The sequence below is a fragment of the Vigna unguiculata genome, unplaced genomic scaffold (assembly GCF_004118075.2).
Source record: "Vigna unguiculata cultivar IT97K-499-35 unplaced genomic scaffold, ASM411807v1 contig_429, whole genome shotgun sequence".
In the NCBI taxonomy this organism is placed as follows: Eukaryota; Viridiplantae; Streptophyta; class Magnoliopsida; order Fabales; family Fabaceae; genus Vigna; species Vigna unguiculata.
The window spans coordinates 52,444-75,559 of NW_021011140.1; the positions used below are offsets into that span (position 1 = coordinate 52,444).

Consider the following 23,116-nt stretch of genomic DNA (forward strand, 5'->3'; position numbering starts at 1 on the left):
GTTTAGTAGGTTTATATCCCAAGCCGTATTGACCCTTGTTGTTTGAAATCTCTATCAATGACGTTGAACCTCCACAATTTTTTCCCAGGCCATATCCAGGCTCGTGCCCCCCTTTTATCATAACTTTAGCCATCATTATAGATGCGCATGACAAATGTGGCTCAACAAGAGCTGGTTCAACATAAGTCATGCACACAATCTCCAAAGCTTGAAAAGAAGTTTCTAGTGCCTCTTCTGTAACGTCAATGTAATGAGAGGATGTTGGTCCACTTATTATCATATCTTCTTCCCCCGAGACTATTATCAGCTTATCCGCTACCACAAATTTCAATTTTTGATACAAAGTGGACGGTACCACTCCAACCGAATGGATCCAAGGATGACCCAATAGCAAACTATAAGCGGGTGCAATATCCATGACTTGAAATACTATCTGGAAAACACTTGGACCAATTTGGACTGGAAGTTCAATCTCCCCTACAACCTCTCTCTTGCTTCCGTCGAAAGCTCTCACAATTGTAGCACTTGGGCTCATGTAAGCTTTATCACAAGGCAATTTCTCCAAGGTTTATTTTGGCATGACATTTAGCAAAGAGCCATTGTCTATAAGTACTCGAGCTATGAAGCGATCAAGGCACTTAATAGAGATGTGAAAAGCTTTGTTATACCCTCTTCCTTCAGTTGGGATCTCGTCATCAGTAAAAGTGAGGTAATTGTTAGCAGTAATGTTGCCAACAATTCCTCCAAACTTGTCAAGGGATATGCCTTGTTCTACATGGGTTTCCGTTAAGATTTTCATTAATAATGTCCTATGGGAGGTAGAATTCATTAGCAATTCTAGCAAAGGGATCCTAGCTGGCATTCGATTAAGCTGGTCAACCACTTTATACTCACTTTGTTGAATAAACTTGAGAATTTCACATGTTTCATCATCAGAAATTTCCTTTTTTGCAGATCTTTCTCCTTTTTTGAGTCATCCTCAGTTTGTGCCTTATTTCCCTTCAAAAACTCTTTGCCTCATTAGTTATAGCCTTCTCGTCATCCTTATCCTTTCCCTTGTAGTTCGTTAAACTCGGTGGTGTAAATATATGAGCACTTCTAGTCATGCCACCTATTCCAGAGATATTGCTAATAGTTGAGGTATTGGAATCAACGACCTTATTCATCACTTCTTCTGATTTTCCCTTATCCAGTACTTGCATGTTATATCTCCAAGGTATCGTCCTATCATCCTTATAAGGAAATGGAGAAGATTTTTGTATCACTAAGGGTTGTCGCTCCTCAGGCATGAGCGAAGGTTTATTCTTAGTGAAATGAACAACCAATGGCTTAGGTGCCCCAAGTTCCTTATCCTCATGGGATTGCATTAAAACCTCATTGGACCCAATTTGGTAGCTAATTTGTACCCAATGCGTATTCATCAGTTCTTGCAACATGTTCCTGAACTCTTCACAATGCTCAATAGAGTGTTGTGCTCGGGGATGAAAGCCACATCTATCAGTTTCGTTGATTTCACCTTGTATCAACCCATGCTTACAAAGTTCACTAATTCCATTTTAGTGGCTATCGATTATTTGTAGGTATGGGCTTCCTAGCAAGATTATTACTGTAACATCCCAACCGGATAGTACGGATTTAAAAAATAAAATAATGAAGTAAATAATAAAACTTCATTTATTATAACTGATATTCCCAAAATGCGGGAAAATTAAAAACTTATATTACTTTCACAATAAACCAAAATTCATAAGTATAAATAAGATTGTAATTATCCAAAAGTCCAGAATATTCATAATTACAATTTATTTGAAAGCATAAAAAAACTTCATAAAAGTTCTGATAAAATCTTCTCCCAAAACTAGCCCCACTCTGTCTCTAGGCCTCACCAGATCCACCTGCAATAACATCTGCTCCCGTGTACCGCGTACACGATCATTGCCAAACACAAGCAGATAGGGTGAGCCAACAAATTACACATATATATATAAATATTGCACAGTTATATATATCGCACAATCACACCAATACTGCTGCAGTAAAATCGCCTGGCGGGGGACACGTACCGCCAGTCGAACCTTGGCTCACATTCAATACTTAAATTTTGGGATTTAATATTATTTTGCGCTTAAAAATTGTATTTAGTTGCATACCACATTATTGGATATTATTGAGTTTAATAATGCAACTGTAATTTAATTTAGGTCCTTAAGAGTGTAAATAATGAATATTTTAATTCATAAATTAAGTCCTAAAATAGGAATTTTGGAGAGAAATAGTTCAGGTACTAAATGCAACCCAAATTCACATGTTTACAAACCTTTTTCCAATTAGAATATCTATTTCTAAAAAAACATTTCTGGAGCTAGTTGCACCCCCAATTTTTAGGTTTACACCCTCTTCTATAAATTAACTTTAAATTTATTCTCTGCACCCCTCCTTTTTACTAAGTTGCACTCCTAATATCACTTAAAATCTAGTCCACCAGATTTCACCACATGACAATCTTCCACTTACTAAATTAACCAATTAAAGCTTTCACGTCCTCAATCCCCCACTCACTAAAATAACCACTCACAGTTTGCCACATCATCAATCCTCCACTAACTCAAATCACCAATCAAAACATGCCACCTCATCACTCTCTCCTTCACACAACCAAAACCCTAACCCTAACTCTTTATCTCCTTCCATCTCCATGCCGAAGCCGCCACCCCCGACGTCGGCCGTCACCGCCACTGTGACCGTCACCGCAGCTTGCCGGAACGTGGTCACCAGAAACTCCGACAACGCCTGCGCTTCCATCGGTGGAAAACACATCCCCCTCCACTGCTGCAATCAGAATTTGTGACTGCTTCGTCTTCTCTACACGTCCGCAGCCACGACCACGTCGTGATAGCACTTGCAAACACAGCGGCCTGCCGTTACGAACACAAAGTCGCTGCACCATCTTCTTCCTCGCGCCCCCATCTCCTATAACTCCCGCGCCTCCATCAGCCTTCGTCGGCCTCCATCGCAGCTTCTTACACGCACCAGCCTTCAAACTTTGCTGCTTCAGATATGTGCGGACACCGATCCACCACGTACCAACCTCTCCGTTCACATTTACCATGAGCCTGGCAGCCACCGCGAATCTTACATTTCCTTCGAAACCGAGAATTGTGACACAACGCAGTGCCTCCATGCTTGTACCTGTGCATGAATCACCTTCTTCCTCGCGACGTCAGCCATGAAAACCATCGAACATGCATTTGCATCTTACGTCAAAATTAGATCTGCATCTTTTTTTCATAGCAACGCTCACGGCAGTGAAAAACCCTAATTGCGGAAAGGAATTCTAATTTGGGAGAGAGACTGCTCTGACATGTGGCAACCTCTCGTTGGACAATCAACGAGTCAGCACTGGTCAACCAGTCAACTCTGGGTAAAAATTTGGTCAACCGTCGTCCAAAGTCTATTTTACACTATATCTGGCAAGTGGTTCCTCTATAGGAATCCTAAATTGTCTGAAAGAGGAAAAAATCTTCTGGCGGCAGTTCATCGCCGATCAGACAATTTCTGGAAATTTCCTAGAACCACAACTTTAATTGGAATATCCAATTCATACATAATCATACCATATTTAGGATGTCAATCTTACTTAAAATAAACAACACATGAAATTATCCTATTTAGCATGCCAATCAAATTTAAATTAAGGTTAACGTGTAAGGTATTCTAATTATCATACCAATCAGAAATAATCATAAACTTAACACGTAAAGCTCCCCTAACCTGCTTTCCTTGCTTAAAACGCAAATGCTAGAGCTCCCCCTTTGATCACCAATGGTCTCCTTAGCACCACCTCAATTTAGCTCCTCTAATTCACTTACTAATCATTTGTTTATGCATGGTAACTAAATTTCTAGAATATTCATTTGTCTCAACTAAGGTCCATTCCTTTGATCCAGTGTTGATATGAAGTAAAATACCTCATAATAAAGTCTTGAAATTGCTCAATTTTGCCCAGGAGTGCAAAAGGATAAGTGTGTGGTTATGATGAGTGCGTATTTTTGCCCTCATTTAATGTTTAATTCTGGGTATTTAATTGAATTTGTGTGCTTAAAGATTAATTTAATTGGAATTTCCTATAATTGGGTTATTGAGCATGAGATACAAAAACATTTTAAAAATAGCTTTTTAGTTGCATAAATGTTCTTTGGATATTTTGAGGTGTGTTAGTGCAGCTGCAGCTAAGTTGAGCTCATGGAGGTGTGGAAATAAATTGATTAAAGCTTCATGACACCTTAAAGATAAATCCAAGAATAAGAAATTATCAAAAGCACAAAAATCCAAGCCAAGCATTACATGAAGACAACAAGAAAAGCTTGAAAAAGTGAAGAAGTTTGGCTAAACCAAGAAGAGAGGAAAGAAAAATTGGACCTTGCGGTTTTCTTTATCTTTATGATAGAAGATAATTTGGGAAAATATATCTTTAGATATTTTATTTGATATTTTTAAATAATTATCTTATTTAATTATATCATAAAATATTAAAAGATAATAACTACCGAATATTTTTTAAATATTTATCTTTATCTTTATTTTAAAAGATATTTGAGAGATTTTAGCAACAGAAAAGCCTAGTCCAACTCCTATATAAAGACACCAAGGGAGAAGCAGAAAGAACAAGCTCGACACGTCGGAATTTAGGAACCCTTAGGGGGGCCTAATTTCTTTCTCTCTCTTTTCTTCTCTATATTCTTCTTTTATCTTTATTTTGCATTCATGGAGTTCTAAATTTATTGGGTTGATTCCATTGTAATTTCTTAATTGGATTCTGAGGTTAGATCAACTAATTTCTTTGTTCTTTTTATTATTGTTGAGGTTTTAATTCATCTATGTCTTTTATCTTTGAATCACATAAGAAGTAATGATTTTAAATCTATATGCATGTTGGTCATATGAGTCCAAGGGTTTTTAAATTGAATTGAGACTTTAATTTGATTTTATTTAGAAACTCTCATATGATTAAATGAGTTTTTTACCAATAATTGAGACTTTACTTTGGTTAAAGGTATTTACTCTAACTACAATTAATTGAGACTTTACTTTAATTAATTAAGTTTTTTATTTGGTGAGGAGATAAAAGAATAGACATGATTAGGCATAGTAAATTTGATTGAGATTGTACTTTGGTTGAATTTACTATGGATAACCTAAAAGTTCTCACTTTTAATTAAGATTGTACTTTGGTTAAAAGTAAGAACGCCAACAAATTAATTGAGACTTTGCATTGATTAATTTGTAAATCTACAATAATAATTAATTGAGCAATAATCTTTAGATAACCGATGATGAATCTATTTTGAAAAAGCAATGGAATCAATCTATTTACTTTACTATTGTTTATATCTTATTTTATCTTTTAATCTTTATCCCTCATATTTTTATAATTTTATTTGACTAACTCTTGTATAGTTTTATAAGAACTAACTTGTTAAAAATCAATTCCGTGTTCGTTGGGAGATGACTTTGGGTTACTTTACCCTTACTATTTTGTTGACTATTTTCTTAACAATACTGAAGTTGTTATAGATAAGTAGTATTAATTTGATCGCGTCAACGACAGTGTTATCAAAAATTCAGCCTCCAAACCCTTCTATTCTCTCACAATTTGTCTTTTAATGGTGTCTTAATTAACAATAATGGAGGGAAAACGAAAATGACATTAAGATTGATTTTAATTGTCAATCAAAGTCACTTATGGATTGTTTTCCCAGCCTCCCTTGGCTGCTCATTCAGCTAGGGTTTTCTCCACCCTTTCACCTTGCCAAAACTAATTTTAGCAAAAAGGAAGTTTAATTAAGAATTACCAAGGTTCGCACCCGTAACCATGCCAATGTCAATTCAATGCACAACCATTCAACCAATTCATGTTTCATGATATTTAATATAATTCTATGATTATATTATCACTCAACATGATCAAGCATATTATTAAAAATAATAATAAATTAAATAACACACATTTGGCATACATAGGACTTAAACCCAAGTCCTCTCACACAATTAAAGTACTCTCAACCACTTGAGCTAGTACTTTTCCACATCATATAAATAAAAAATTAATGCCTTAAGGGCTCCCACTACCCGCATTTATTAATTAATTATTTAATTTTCACGGGTCTTACAATTACCGATAATGCTACCAATTTGAACAATAAGTTGATGACAGAATTGTGCGATGATTTGAAGATTCAACATCATAATTCTTCACCTTATCGCCCAAAAATGAATGGAGCAGTTGAGGCGGCAAATAAGAATATCAAGAAAATCATACAGAAGATGGTGGTAACCTACAAAGACTGACATGAGATGCTCCCTTTGCTTTGCACGAATATCGTACTTCGGTCCGTACATCAACTGGGGCAACTCCATTCTCATTGGTATATTGGATGGAGGTGGTTTTTCCTTTTGAAGTAGAAATCCCTTCCCTTAGAGTGTTGATGGAAACACAATTAGAAGAAGCAGACTGGGTTCAAGCTCGGTTCGATCAACTAAACCTCATCGAGGAGAAAAGACTAAATGCCATATGTTAGGGTGAGTTATACCAAAGAAGAATGAAAAAGGCCTTTGAGAAAAGAGTTTGTCCTTGAGAGTTTCACGAAGGTGACTTGGTATTGAAGATAATCTTGCCTATTTTAAAAGATCATAGAGGAAAGTGGACTCCAAATTATGAAGGACCATTTGTGGTAAAGAAATCTTTTTCTAGAGGAGCCATGATTCTCACCAAGATGGATGGAGATGAATTACCTCTCCCTGTCAATTCCGATGTGGTTAGGAGATATTATGCTTAAAGGCCCGTCTATTAGAGGATATGAGCATTACTTATTTTCAGGATTTACTAGAATTTGCTTATGCTTCGTTTCCATATTTTTTTGTTCCTTGGATTACATTTTTGTTTTTTAAAAAAAAAAAAAAACCCAGGCTTCATTCAAAGAGTGGTTGAGTTCTGCAAGCTTTTTGTTGAATCGAGTCCTATAGGGTGTCGTAAAAGTAAGATACAACTAAAAGGATCGGATGATGGGGTCATTGCCTTCCTTAAAATATCATCAATTAATTTATCATTTGAGTTTTTTATTTTTATTTTTATTTATTATTTATTATTTATTATTTATTATTTATTATTTATTATTTATTATTTATTATTTATTATTTATTATTTATTATTTATTATTTATTATTTATTATTTATTATTTATTATTTATTATTTATTTTTTTTTTTTTTTTATTTATTATTTATTATTTATTATTTATTATTTATTATTTATTATTTATTATTTATTATTTATTATTTATTATTTATTATTTATTATTTATTATTTATTATTTATTATTTATTATTTATTATTTATTATTTATTATTTATTATTTATTATTTATTATTTATTATTTATTATTTATTATTTATTATTTATTATTTATTATTTATTATTTATTATTTATTATTTATTATTTATTATTTATTATTTATTATTTATTATTTATTATTTATTATTTATTATTTATTATTTATTATTTATTATTTATTATTTATTATTTTTATTTATTATTTATTATTTATTATTTATTATTTATTATTTATTATTTATTATTTATTATTTATTATTTATTATTTATTATTTATTATTTATTATTTATTATTTATTATTTATTATTTTTTTTTTTTTTTATTATTTATTATTTATTATTTATTATTTATTATTTATTATTTATTATTTATTATTTATTATTTATTATTTATTATTTATTATTTATTATTTATTATTTATTATTTATTATTTATTATTTATTATTTATTATTTATTATTTATTATTTATTATTTATTATTTATTATTTATTATTTATTATTTATTATTATTATTTATTATTTATTATTTATTATTTATTATTTATTATTTATTATTTATTATTTATTATTTATTATTTATTATTTATTATTTATTATTTATTATTTATTATTTATTATTTATTATTTATTATTTATTATTTATTATTTATTATTTATTATTATTATTTATTATTTATTATTTATTATTTATTATTTATTATTTATTATTTATTATTTATTATTTATTATTTATTATTTATTATTTATTATTTATTATTTATTATTTATTATTTATTATTTATTATTTATTATTTATTATTTTATTTTTATTTATTATTTATTATTTATTATTTATTATTTATTATTTATTATTATTATTTATTATTTATTATTTATTATTTATTATTTATTATTTATTATTTATTATTTATTATTTATTATTTATTATTTATTATTATTATTTATTATTTATTATTTATTATTTATTATTTATTATTTATTATTTATTATTTATTATTTATTATTTATTATTTATTATTTATTATTTATTATTTATTATTTATTATTTATTATTTATTATTTATTATTTATTATTTATTATTTATTATTTATTATTTATTATTTATTATTTATTATTTATTTTTTTATTTATTATTTATTATTTATTATTTATTATTTATTATTTATTATTTATTATTTATTATTTATTATTTATTATTTATTATTTATTATTTATTATTTATTATTTATTATTTATTATTTATTATTTATTATTTATTATTCATTATTATTATTATCTATTATCTATTATCTATTATCTATTATCTATTATCTATTATCTATTATCTATTATCTATTATCTATTATCTATTATCTATTATCTATTATCTATTATCTATTATCTATTATCTATTATTATTATTATTATTATTATTATTATTATTATTATTATTATTTTTAAAGGGAAATCTTAATTTTCTCCTTTCATTTCATGCATTCATGCATAGCATGTCTCATATACATACTGTCATTCATGTTTATATCTCTATTTACTTTAGTTTTTGACCTTTTCGCTAAAACTCAACTTCTATTGGCATTCATACTTTCACTAGTAGTTAAAGCCTACTTTGTGTTCGTCTATACATTTTTACCTACATTAAGTCCAGTATCTGATTGGCACCAGCTTTAAAAGTCTAGCATCCGACTGGCATCAGCAGTAAAAGTCCAGCATCCGACTGGCACCAACATGGAATGTTTGATAATGCGTGAGTTTGAAAATTGTGTTTAAATAAAGTGAGGTTACTTAATTTGGATTGGCTAGGAATGGTTTCCATAGAAGTAGTTTCATATGTTTCAATAAAGGTTAACTCAATTCATTACTTGTGCACCCCTCTTTTATACATTTCACCTTTGTTCATTTACCTTTGTACCCATTGTAAATGCTTACACCCCATCGGATTGTGAATTAGAAATTTATACCGTTTGCACCCCTGTTTTAGCTATCACACTCATGCTTTATGCTTCATTTGGTTTTATGTTGTTTTTATATATAAAAATTCATTTTTATCTTTTAATCAATGTTTTTCTAAATAAAGTTTAATTATCATGTCTAGTCTCAGACTTGCTTTAGAATTAAACATTTTGCTTAAATAAATTTTAATTATCATGTTTAGTCTTAGACTTGCTTGATAATTAATTTTTTTTTTAAAATAAATTTTAATTATCATGTCTATTATTGGACTCGCTTGATAAATAATGATTTTCGTAACTTTAATTATCATGTCGAGACCCGGACTCGCTTGATAATCATGATTTTCATAACTTTAATTATTATGTCGAGTCCCGGACTCGCTTGATAATCATGATTTTTCGTAACGGTAATTATCATGTCAAGTCTTAGACTTGCTTGATAATCCTTTTTTATAATTTAAATTATCATGTCGAGTCCCGGACTTGCTTGATAATTAATTTTTACAACATACAAAACTTCTCTAAAACGATGTGAGTTTACAAACCCTCACATCTTTTTCAAACATTTTTTTTTATCTTAGAACTACGTGATCCCTGATTCTCCAAGGAACAACATTTTTACAAATTAATCAATGTAAAGTCTCCATTCCAATTGGAGATACGTAGCAATCCTTGTCGAGTTCACCTTCCAAAAATCACATCTTTTTCAAACAGTTTCTTTTCTAATTTTTTTATTTATTTTAGAACTATGTGATCCTTGATTTTCCATTGTGAAGGGAAGTACATAGGAGCGAGGCCAAGTTCTTGTGGGGTTCACCTCCCAAAAATTTAAAATCTTTTTAAAATCTTTTTTTTTTTCTCCAAATAGTCTATAGTATTTTTTATTTTATTTTATTTTATTTTTGTGTTTCTTTTATTGTTATTTATTTATTTATTTGTTTGTTTATTATTATTATTATTATTTTATTTTATTTTATTTTTGCGGGAAACCAAATATTTAAAAATTGTATTAATTTTGTACACTTAATTAAAAGGAACCGTCTTTGGATGATGTTGGGTGCTAATACCTTCTCCACACATAACCGACTCCCGAACCTAAACTTGGTTTCAAAGACTAAAATCTTTAAGGTTTTTCTATAGTTTTCCTTAATAAATTATGGTGGCGACTCCTCTGTATTTTAAAATAAATTTTTTTTGCCGTCCCATCATGACCCCGGTTGCGACAGATGGCGACTCCACCGAGAACTTTTTTTCTAGAGAGTCAGTCCTAATTAATTAAATGTGCAAAGTATATGTTGATTCATATTTGTTTTCCCTTTTTTTTTGTTATGTTATTCTCTTTTATTTGCATTTATTTTCATTTGTCTTGAGGTGATTTATATCTACTTTAATATTGTGATTTATTGTATTGTGAAATTTTTGAATCCTAGGGTAGAAAAAATTACTATATCTATCTATATCTACCTGGGAAATTTTTGGTTGTTTTGCAGATAGGGGATTGGGTAGTTTTAGGTTATGCTCCCTTTACACACTGATGAAGGATTATCTTGTTCCTTTTCAAGATTATTGAATATGGTGTGAGTTGATTAAGAAAGCTAAGCGAAATCCCCACTGGACATTAAGATAGCAAGTTATCTAGATGTGAAGGTTCCTTTCACAAAGCTCAAGAGAAGAAGATGATGGATTGATTCAAAACAAAAAGGAAATGGAAAGCACATAAACCATAGAAAACCAAGAACAATTACAGGAAGAAGAAAACATAAAATGGAAAGGAAAGAAATGGTAAAAATGTGAGAAGCACGCCACTACAAGGCTAGGCTAGAAGCCATGACAACCTTGAAGATGAGTGGATGTGTGCCGCCACTTGCTATGCAAGATAAGGCTTAAAAGTATTCACTCCCAAGGGAGGAAACTCTCACAAATGGTTGAGACACAAGAGTGTTTTTACTTCAAAATGTTCAACCCTTTTACATGTCTAGGAGCACCCCTTATATAGAAGAGTTTAGGGGCCTCTAAGCAAATAAAAGATACCTAAGGATGTCTCTACAAAAACCTAACCCTAGCTTCTAGAAACTAGGTCAAATAAGGTTACAAAAATGAGAGACAAAAGAGCTAACTATGGTGTGTGCAAGGCTAATTTCGTTCTAGCACAAAAGGAGACAAAGAATGTGTCTCATATGTCTCCAAAAAGTGGCCAAAGTGTGCTAAAATCAAAGGAGACCAAAGGTACATAGGTACACTTGTTTTATGCCATTTACTTTATGCTTTATGCCTTTGCTTTACTCTCTCCTCCACATCATATATGCTCCCCAATCACCATGCGCCACCTAGCATTGCTTTCTTACTCTTAATTAACCTACAAAGTAAATAAACATAGATTAGCATGTTGGCTTAAGTCAAGTTAGCTATAGTCAACAAGTCAAACCTAGTCAAAGGTCAACAAGTCAACTAAAGTTAATTCAACTAAGTCAACTTAGGGAATCAAAAATAACAAACACAAATGAAAGGGATGAAGGATTAGTGAATTTCCTTTCTAAACACGCTTAGTCTTTTTAAGCATGTGCCTCCATCCTTGGTTGGGATCAATCCTTCATCACACACTATACATACTATGATATTGCATTCATTTTTATTTTTTTGATTTTGGGCCCTATACATGGGTCTGAGTGAGCCATAGGAAGTGGAGGTCTAACGATTGTCATGTTAGATCTCGGATCTACTTGACTATTGTGAAGACTTCATCTAGAGTTTGCTTCCTCGGAACATGCCACATTTGTTGGGTCACCCATCGTTGTGGATTTTGTTTCGAGGTAGACTTCAGCTCTAGAGACTTGTGGGACTATTTAGAGTGATGAAGGCATGACCACCTCCTTAGAAGCTCCCTCAAGAAGGATCACTAGAAGCATGTCTAGAGGGGAGTCTTCTATTCCATCACCTTTATCTTTGTTTTGCATTACTTTAGTTTGAATTCCCTAAGTTGGTTTCTAGTTGATTTATTTTGGTTGACTTGTTGACTTTGATCCAAAGTTGACCTTTGACCAAGATTAGATTAACTTAAACCAACATACTAATCCTTGTTTGTCTTGTTTTGTAGGAAATTAAGAGAAAGTAGAGCATGGCTAGGTGGCACTTGGTGATTGGAGCACTTGGATGAAGTGGAGGAGAGAGGAAAGCAAAAAGCATAAAGCAAAAGCAAAAGTAGACATGTACCTTGTCTCCTTTTGTCTTTGTGGTTTATGCCTTAGAAGGTCACTTGGTCTCCTTCCTCTTTTGGCCTAGAATCCTCATGGGAATGCCTCCACCAATCATCTCCCTTCACTTGGCCAAGACTCACTCTCACATTAGGTTTAGGGTTTGCTAGTTAATCCTTTTTCATGTTTTTGTATTTGCTAAAAGACCCCTATGAACTCCTATTTAAAGGGTGCTCCTTGTCTTGTAAAAGGGTTGATCATTTTGTTATAAACTTTGTGCATTCAACCACCAATTTTCGTGAGCTCTCCTTCCTAGAAGTGAACTCACCTTTGCCTTATCTTGCTTGCAAGTGGCGGCACCATCACTCATCTCTAGGGCTTGGTTGGCTTAGATCCCCTCCCTATGAGTGGCGTGCTTCTTCCATTCTTCATCTTCTATGCTTTCCATTTTTATTGTTTCTTCTTTCATTTTGCTCTTTAGTGTTGTTATTGCTGTGTGTGTTTAAGCTTGAATCCAACTCTCTTCTTCCTTTCATGAGCTTGAGAAATGAACCTTCACATCTAGATAGCATGCTATCTTAATGTCCAGTGGGAATTTTCAAAAAGCTTTCTTAAACAACTTCACCATATTCATAACTCTGAAAGGAAACAAGATAATCCTTCATCAATTGGTATCTAGAGCTTTGGTTGTCCTTAAATATGGTGTTTTCATGTTCTAACCTTGTCTTGTGTAGCTATCTTTGAATGGTCCACATAAAAACTGTGCTGGCAGCAACGTGTGCGTTTTTGAAAAAAAGACTACAGCTAGCGCAGTGGTCCAAAAGTAACGTTCTTTATATCAAAAGAAAGCTCTGTGAGTCTAGTTTCCAACAAAAAAAGAATTAACGCATTTGGAGTTCTGTGGAGAGAGTTATGATCAAATGAGTGAGCAAAGGTCAGAGCTGCCGAGAATACGAAAAACAACGTTTTTAGGTTATGTTGTGGCAATTTTGGCTTCGGTTTTGTGACTCTTTTGCTCCTAAATGTGGTTGGATAACATGTCTTTGGATGCTTGAGTCTCTTGTCATATGCTTCTTTGAGTTTTCTTTTTTCTTGTTTCTAAGTATTTGAGCTATTTCATGAGATCTATGCCTTTTGTTGTTGTATGCTCCTTGAAATTGATTTTGACATAATTTTTTTGGGAACTAAGTGTTCAAGACACCCTAAAATATCCTTCTCATCATCTTAAGTACCTAGTTTTGAAAAGAAAAATTATTTGCATGACCAAAAACAGTTTGGCCGAGAGCTAATGTGTTGCTTGGTGAATCCATTTGGCCATTTTTACTAGGTGTTATGCTACCAAATTTTATACTTGAATTTTGGGTGATATTGGCAAATTAGTTCCATGCTTTAACTTGGTTATGATCTTTCTTCGTGTATGCATAATTTTGAGGCATAATCTTGGCTTGTTCAAATGCTTTCCATAGAGTCTTTGAAAGTGCTTTTCATTGCTTTAGTCTTGTTCAAGTTTTGTCTTTAAAAACAAGTTTCCTTAGAAGTTAAACTTTCTTGTTTTTTGAGCTTTGCTCGCTTGTCTTTAGGTAATCTTTGATTTGTCTTAGTAGTTTTCTTTTCCTTGTCTTCCTAGAGTGTTGTGGCCGAGCCACTTATTTGAGCTTTGAAAAGGTTTTCATCTCTTTAAAGGTATTTTCACTTGTTTGGAAGGTTTTTGAGTGCTAGCCTTGCTTGTGTGCTTTGGGAGTGTGATCAAAAACACTTGGGTGCTTGAGAAGACCACACTTGGTCTCGGGTTTGGAATTTTTTGTTAGCTAACCTCTTCCTTGTCTCGATTTTTGTTGAGTATTTGGTGTAGGAACATGAATATAGATCCAATCTTGGAGGTAGAAGAAGAGGAGGAGTCGGTCTCACCTTATTCCCCTCCCATGGTGACTCCTATGGCCCAAGAAAGTGAACAAATGACCTTTGCCAACATCTTACGTGAGATGGAAGTGAGTAGGAGAGAAACTTTTGACCAATTGAGGGCGGATAGGAGGCAAAGTGAGATCTTCCTACAAGAGCACATCCAAAGACTTGAGCTTAGGGAAGATGAGAGGAGAAGGAGGACGTCCTCTTCCGAGGACTCTAGCCATGGTGGAAGAAGAAGAAGGCACGGCTATGATGGTGGTGGAAGGCACAATCAACTCCCACAAAGACAACCTCCACCAATCAAGATTCCAAAGTTCAAGGGGGAGAATGACCCAAACCTCTACATAGAGTGGGAGCAAAAAGTGGACCAAATCTTCAACATTCATTTCGTTGGTGATCAAGAACAAGTAGATTTAGTAGTTTTAGAATTTGAAGATTATGCCATGACATGGTGGCATCAATTGTGTATGGACAATATTAACCAAGAGCCACCCGCGGCCTCTTGGATGGACATTAAGACTTTGATGCATGCTAGATTTGTTCCTTCCTACTATAGGAGGGAGACTCTTTTGAAGCTCCAAAGGCTTCAACAAGGGTCTATGTGTGTGAATGAATATTTTAAAATGATGGAGTCAATGCTTCTCAAAGTAGGACTCCAATTTGAAAGTGAAGAAGAAAAGGTAGCTAGATTTGTGAGTGGTCTTAGAAGAGAAGTTCAAGATGTAGTTGAGTTGTATGAGTATTCCACTCTTGACAAAATTTTACACTTGGCCTTAAAAGTTGAAAGTCAATTGAAAAAGAAACAAGAGGCCAAGAGGAATACTTCATACAATGAATACTACTCTAGAACTTGGAAAGGAAAAGAAAGAAAGGATGAGAAACCACCTTCGAAAGACCACCCACCTAGGACTAATTCGTCTAGAACCTTCCATGAAAGTGCAAACTCTTCTCAAAGTTCAAGAACTAGTTCCATCAAATGTTTTAAGTGTTTGGGCTATGGTCACATTGCTTCAAATTGCCCAACAAAGAGGAACATGACCTTGAACCCTAAAGGAGAGGTTGAAAGTGAACATTCTTCTCCCCCTCCCCTAAAGGTTCTTCCTCCCACACTTCTTCCCAATCTTCAAGTGAGGATGAAATCAAACCTAATGAAGGAGGTTTGTTGGTGGTTAGGCGCATGCTAGGCCAAGTGCCTAAAGAATTTGAAAACCAAAGAGAAAATATTTTTCACTCAAGGTGCCAAATCAACAACAAAACTTGCTCCCTCATAATTGATAGTGGAAGTTGTGTTAATGTGGCTAGCACAAGGGTTGTGGACAAGCTTGGCTTGAAAACCATCCCTCATGCCAAGCCCTATAAGCTTTCTTGGCTTAGTGAGGAAGGTGAGATTAAAGTGGACAAACAAGTCCTTATTAACTTCTCCATTGGAAACTACAAAGATGAGGTATTATGTGACTTAGTGCCCATGGAAGCAACCCACATTTTATTAGGAAGGCCATGGCAATTTGATAGGAAAGCTTTTCATGATGGCCATGCCAACAAATTTACATTTAGCTTCCAAGGCAAAAAGATCATATTACTACCTCTTTCACCAAGAGAAGTCAATGAGGACCAATTGCAAATGATAAAGAAAAGAAAAGAAGAGAAAGCGCAAGGGCATGGCAATGAGTCCAAGAAGAGCATGATCACCTCAAGGGGGTGAAGAAGGTAATGCTTGCCCAAAAACCCATCTTCCTAGCTTATCCTAGTGAATCTTCCCCCTCCTTCCAAAACCCTCACTCTAGATATCCCTTAGACTTGTCATTAGTCTTAGATGAGTTCAAAGATTTTTTTCAAGAACCTCCAAAGGGTCTCCCACCCCTAAGAGGTATAGAACACCAAATTGATTTCATACAAGGCTCATCTTTGCCTAATAGGCCAGCCTATAGGACTAGTCCCGAGGAGGCTAAGGAAATTCAAAAACAAGTGAATGAGTTGTTAGAAAAGGGGTGGGTGCAACATAGCATGACTCCTTGTGCAATGCCCGTGATTCTTGTCCTAAAAAAGGATGGAACATGGAGAATGTGCATAGATTGTAGGGCTATCAACAACATAACCATCAAGTATAGGCATCCTATTCCTAGATTAGATGATTTGATTGATGAGTTACATGGTGCAACCATATTTTCCAAAATAGACTTGAAAAGTGGGTACAATCAAATTAGAATCAAAGAAGGTGATGAATGGAAAACCTCTTTCAAGACTAAGTTTGGATTATATGAGTGGTTAGTCATGCCTTTTGGCTTGACCAATGCACCTAGTACATTCATGAGACTCATGCACCATGTTCTTAGAGAGTTCTTAGGGAAGTTTGTTGTGGTATACTTTGATGACATTCTCATTTATAGTATGTCTCAAGATGACCACTTGCATCATTTAAGGAGTGTGTTAGAAACCTTAAGGAAGGCATCCTTGTATGCTAACATGGAGAAATGTGTGTTTGGGATGGATCATGTGATCTTTCTAGGTTTCAAAATAAATCAACATGGGGTCCATGTGGACCAAGAAAAAGTGATGGCCATCAAGGATTGGCCTCCCCCAAAGAATGTAAGTGAGCTTAGGTCTTTCCATGGGTTAGCTAGTTTCTATAGGAGGTTTGTGCCAAACTTTAGCACCATAGCCGCCCCTCTCAATGAATTGGTCAAGAAAGGTGTGGCCTATAAGTGAGGCAAAGATCAAGAAAAGGCTTTTGAAACTTTAAAACAAAAATTGATCAATGCACCACTCTTAGCCCTCCCTAACTTCTCCAAAACTTTTGAAATTGAGTGTGATGCATCCAATGTAGGCATTGGGGCCGTGCTTCTCCAAGAAGGGCACCCCATAGCTTATTTTAGTGAGAAACTCAAGGGGAGTCACATCAACTACTCCACCTATGACAAAGAGCTTTATGCCCTTGTGAGAACTTTGCAAACTTGGCAACACTATCTTCTTTCAAAGGAGTTTGTGATACATAGTGACCATGAGTCACTCAAATTTTTGAAAAGCCAAGGCAAGTTAAACGAGAGACATGCTAGGTGGGTAGAGTTCTTAGAACAATTCCCATATGTGATCAGACATAAGCAAGGAAAGGCTAACATTGTGGCGGATGCACTTTTAAGAAGGCATTCCCTCCTTTCCATTCTTGAAACTAAATTTCTTAGTTTTGATCATATTAAGGAATTGTATCCAAAGGATGTTGATTTCTCCCCCATTCTTAGTGAGTGCCACCAAGGGGCTTACAAAGACTTTTACCTTCTCAATCAATATCTTTTCAAAGGTAAGAGACTTTGCATTCCCCAAGGTTCCTTAAGAGCCTCACTCATTAGAGAGGAACATGAGGGAGGATTAATGGGGCATTTTGGGCCAAACAAGACTTTGGAAGTCTTGAAAGAACACTTTTATTGGCCTCACATGAGGAAGCATGTAGATAGGCATTGCAAAGGTTGCATAGCATGCATGAAAGCCAAGTCTAGAGTCCAACCCCATTGTCTTTACACCCCCTTGCCTATCCCTTCCAAGCCTTGGGTTGACATTACTATGGATTTTGTCTTAGGCCTCCCAAGGACCAAAAAAGGTAGGGATTCCATTTTGTAGTGGTGGATAGGTTCTCTAAGATGGCCCATTTCATTCCTTACCATAAGATTGATGATGCAACTTATATTGCAAATCTTTTCTTCAAGGAAGTGGTAAGACTACATGGCCTACCTAGGTCCATTGTAAGTGATAGGGACTCCAAGTTCCTAAGCCATTTTTGGAGAACCTTGTGGGGTAAACTTGGCACCAAGCTTCTTTTCTCCACCACTTGTCATCCCCAAAGTGATGGCCAAACCGAGTTGGTTAATAGAACCCTAGGGCAAATGTTAAGACGTATGATAGTGCAAAACATTAGAGAGTGGGAGGAACTTCTTCCCCACATAGAGTTTGCCTACAATAGGGTTGTGCATTCCACTACTTCTCATTTCCCTTTTGAGGTTGTGTATGGGTTCAATCCCCTAACTCCCTTAGACCTCCTTCCCCTACCCACTCATGAGGCATGGACTTGCCAAGATGGTGAGGCCAAAGCCAAGTACATCCAAGACTTGCATTCACAAGTCAAGGAAACCATTGAGAGAAGAGTTAAGAAACAACAAGAGGATGGTAATAAGGGAAGAAAGGAAGTCATCTTCCAAGAGGGAGATTGGGTTTGGCTTCACTTGAGAAAGGAGAGATTCCCTACTCAAAGGAAGTCTAAGCTCCTCCCTAGAGGGGATGGCCCCTTTCAAGTCATTAGGAGAATTAACAACAATGCTTATGAGTTAGACTTACCCCCAAGCTACAACATGAGTAACTCATTCAATGTTTGTGACCTTTCTCCTTTTGATGTAGGGTTTAAGAATTCGTGGTCGAATTCTCTCCAAGAAGGGGAGGATGATGAAGGCATGACCACCTCCTTAGAAGCTCCCTCAAGAAGGATCACTAGAAGCATGTCTAGAGGGGAGTCTTCTATTCCATCACCTTTATCTTTGTTTTGCATTACTTTAGTTTGAATTCCCTAAGTTGGTTTCTAATTGATTTATTTTGGTTGACTTGTTGACTTTGATCCAAAGTTGACCTTTGACCAAGATTAGATTAACTTAAACCAACATGCTAATCCTTGTTTGTCTTGTTTTGTAGGTAATTAAGAGAAAGTAGAGCATGGCTAGGTGGCACTTGGTGATTGGAGCACTTGGATGAAGTGGAAGAGAGAGGAAAGCAAAAAGCATAAAGCAAAAGCAAAAGTAGACATGTACCTTGTCTCCTTTTGCCTTTGTGGTTTATGCCTTAGAAGTTCACTTGGTCCCCTTCCTCTTTTGGCCTAGAATCCTCATGGGAATGCCTCCACCAATCATCTTCCTTCACTTGGCCAAGACTCACTCTCACATTAGGTTTAGGGTTTGCTAGTTAATCCTTTTTCATGTTTTTGTATTTGCTAAAGGACCCCTATGAACTCCTATTTAAAGGGTGCTCCTTGTCTTGTAAAAGGGTTGATCATTTTGTTTCTAAACTATTGTGTTTCAACCTTTAAATTTTCGTGAGCTCTCCTTCCTAGAAGTGAACTCAACTTTGCCTTATCTTGCTTGCAAGTGGCGGCACCATCACTCATCTCTAGGGCTTGGTTGGCTTAGATCCCCCCTATGAGTGGCGTGCTTCTTCCATTCTTCATCTTCTATGCTTTCCATTTTTATTGTTTCTTCTTTCATTTTGCTCTTTAGTGTTGTTATTGCCGTGTGTGTTTAAGCTTGAATCCAACTCTCTTCTTCCTTTCATGAGCTTGAGAAATGAACCTTCACATCTAGATAGCATGCTATCTTAATGTCCAGTGGGAATTTTCAAAAAGCTTTCTTAAACAACTTCACCATATTCATAACTCTAAAAGGAAACAAGATAATTCTTCATCATAGAGACACCCATGTGATCATCACATAAAGACCCATACAACAAACTAGGTTGTCTACACCTTCTAGGACATAAGGAGGGAGCTTGCATTTTCTTGCTATATATTTCGCATCCATGAAATCATATAATTTTTTTTTAAATACAAATATTTTCTTACTTTATCTTTCTCTTTCATGGTCATGCCAACATGCAGTTTTTGTTTTTTTTTTAAATAATGTGCATTTATCTCTATTTTCTCTTTCATGATATCATTGCATGCATATTCATACACTTTCATACTTCTTGTTTCAAGCTTTCTCGTCTCAATTTTTTTTTGTTTTTATTTTTATATAGTATTTATTACTTATTTTTTATTTTATTTTATTTACTTTTATTTTGTTTTATTTTTTATTTTTTTTATTTTTTTTTTCTTTTCACCACATTCATGCATATATCGTTAATTGTAGTAGGGCATTGGAATCTCGTGACTTGTGCACACAAATATGGGATCAATCAAGTCACTGTGTTTCAAAGAAAGACTATCTTTACTAAAATAAAAAAATTAGAAACGCAAAGATTGAAAGACACAATTCAATTAATGGAGAAATCACAATGTAGGACTTTTGCTAGCAAGTATGGTAATATTTTGGATTTGGCAATGGTAGAGGTACCTGTTGACGTTGTTATGGCCTTAATCCAATATTATGATCCACCTCTAAGCTGTTTTACTTTTCGAAACTTTCAACTGGCTCCTACTATAGAAGAGTTCGAAGAGATCATGAGGTGCCCTTTGGGAGATAAAAAACCATATATGTTCTTAGGACATCATCCAGCTGTATCAAAGGTGGTCTCGGTGCTAGCAGTAGAGGAGCATGAATTAATAAAGAAAAAGCAAAACAAAAATGGTGTGGAGGGATTTCCACTATCCTATTTAGAAGGTATAGCTCGATTGTTGGCAGCTAGAGGGAATTGGGAGACTTTTATGGATGCGCTCGCCACCATGTTGTATGGGATTGTATTGTTTTCGAGATGCGAGGAGTTTATAGAGTTTGCAGCAATTGATGCATTCTTAGCCTTCAAACACAGAGGAGAAAGTTTTGTGGTTTCTATCTTAGCAGATGTACTTCATACATTGAATGTATGCCATGCAAAAAAGGGCGAGAAGGTATTATGTTGCGTACAAGTTCTCTACGTTTGGTTAGTCACTACTATCCTTAAGCAAGCTGACGGTTCATTTTGTCCTTTTGAAAATTTTAGAAATTGTTTCTCCAAGAATGACATAAATTGGCAGTCATATTTGGCGTGCTTAGAGGAATCAAAGATTATATGGTGCTCAAAGTGGAAGAACGTCTCTAAAATGATATGGCATTATGGAAATTTTCCCAATGTTCCTCTTATGGGGACAAGGGCGTGCATAAGTTATAATCCTATATTGGGAATGAGGCAACATGGATATCCTATTCGGGGAGCGCCATTAGAAAATGCTATCACTCCTTTTCTAATACCAAGCTTGAGTTTGGAAAATGGAGAAATGTTGGCGAAGGTTCGACGGGCTTGGGACAAAATGATAAAAAAGGCCTTGACCATTAAAAGCAAAGAGGATGTTGAAGGTAGTTACAAGCAGTGGTTACAGAGAAGAGTTCACACTATTGGACTACCAATTCCAGAGTGGGGCATGAATATTGAGGAGGATGGCGAGCTTCCCCAAAACCTTGAAGAAGTTCTGAGGTTAGAAGCCACCTTAGAAAAGATGAAAAATGAAAAGGAGAAGCTTCGAGAAACATTAGAAGAAACTAAAGTAGAAAAGAGAGGCTTCAAGAACGTTAGATGAAGTTAAAAGAGAAAAGAGGAAACTTCAAGAAATGTTGGAAGACACTAAAGAAGAAAATGAGAGACTACGAGATGAGAGCTTTGCAAAGTAACGATCCCTAGAGAAGGCCTTGAAGAAAGCTCGGATTGACAAACGATGCAAGGAAATGGTCAGAGGCAGCTTAGAGGAGACCAAGAAGGAATTAAAGCTAAAGGAAAAAGAACGAAGCCAAACTTTGGAAGAAAACAAACAACTAAAGAATCACTGAAGAATGTTAGGCTACCACGCCAAAATATGCAAGCTCAATTAGAAAATGTGAAACAGAACATGAAGAAGTAATTCACGAGTATGAGGGGAAGATTATAAAAGCAAAGCAAGACTTAACCATCATATATCATGAAGCTTTGAAGCAAGAACAAACCAAGCTGCAAGAGAAAGAACATATCATAAGATCCTTATTCGAGAATGGTAAAGTTGGATGGAACGCTTTGCCGCGATACTTAGAGGAGGACAACATCTCCCACTACTCTTAGCTCGGGCTGAAGCAATGGCAGATGTATTTTCCACCCCTATAGAGATATATCAACTTTTGAATATTGTGAAGATATGATAGATTTGATGAGGGAAATAATTAGCCATCGTTGATGTATTTGTAGTTTATTTCTTTGTTGTTTTGAGACAATACTGTTTTTTTGGCTTTGAAGTTATAATAAGAGACAACTTGATTTTGATCTCATATTCACGTGTACTTTAAGACTCACAAGATTCCAAACATTAGTAATGCATGCATGTTTTTCCCCTTCTTCTTGCATACTCATAACATTTATATTTAAACAGTTGGCGCTTATAAAATAAACGACTCAAACAAAAAAACTTGTTCCGCTACACCTTTACAGGACTCGTGCAAACAAAAACCTCATGGAAGATTGGGAAGGTGCCACGAAGAAATGAAAGCAGAGATTCACCAGCTGAAGGACCAGATAGGTTAGATTTTGGAAGCCCTAAAAGCTTTGAGTACCGACAAAAGCCCTGCTATCGAGAGCAAAGAGGGAACCTCTTCGTACTGATGAAGGATTGACCCCAACCAAGGATGGAGTCACATGCTTAAGAAGAGTAAGCATGTTTAGAAAGGAAGTTCACTAATCCTTCATCCCTTTCATTTGTGTTTGTTATTTTTGATTCCCTAATTTGACTTAGTTGAATCAACTTTAGTTGACTTGTTGACCTTTGACTAGGTTTGACTTGTTGACTATAGTTGACTTGACTTAAGCCAACATGCTAATCTATGTTTATTTGCTTTGTAGGTTAATTAGGAGGAAGAAAGCAAGGCTAGGTGGTGCATGGTGATTGGGGAGCATAAATGATATGGAAGAGAGAGTAAAGCAAAGGCATAAAGCATAAAGAAAAAGCCATAAAGCAAGTGTACCTATGTACCTTTGGTCTCCTTTGTCTCCTT

At 34.5% G+C, this 23,116-nt stretch overlaps 1 protein-coding gene across 1 annotated transcript; it reads left to right on the plus strand.

The window, feature by feature from the left end:
- The first annotated feature begins 20,448 nt into the window (after positions 1 to 20,448).
- LOC114171937 lies at positions 20,449 to 21,681 on the plus strand. Its single transcript, XM_028056710.1, has one exon. The coding sequence runs from the start codon at positions 20,449 to 20,451 to the stop codon at positions 21,679 to 21,681; it is 1,233 nt and encodes a 410-aa protein (XP_027912511.1).
- The last annotated feature ends 1,435 nt before the right edge of the window (positions 21,682 to 23,116 follow it).

Bases quoted from the DNA above. Each gene is read 5' to 3' on its own strand.
- LOC114171937 (XM_028056710.1), top strand. From the start codon at position 20,449: ATGGAGAAATCACAATGTAGGACTTTTGCTAGCAAGTATGGTAATATT.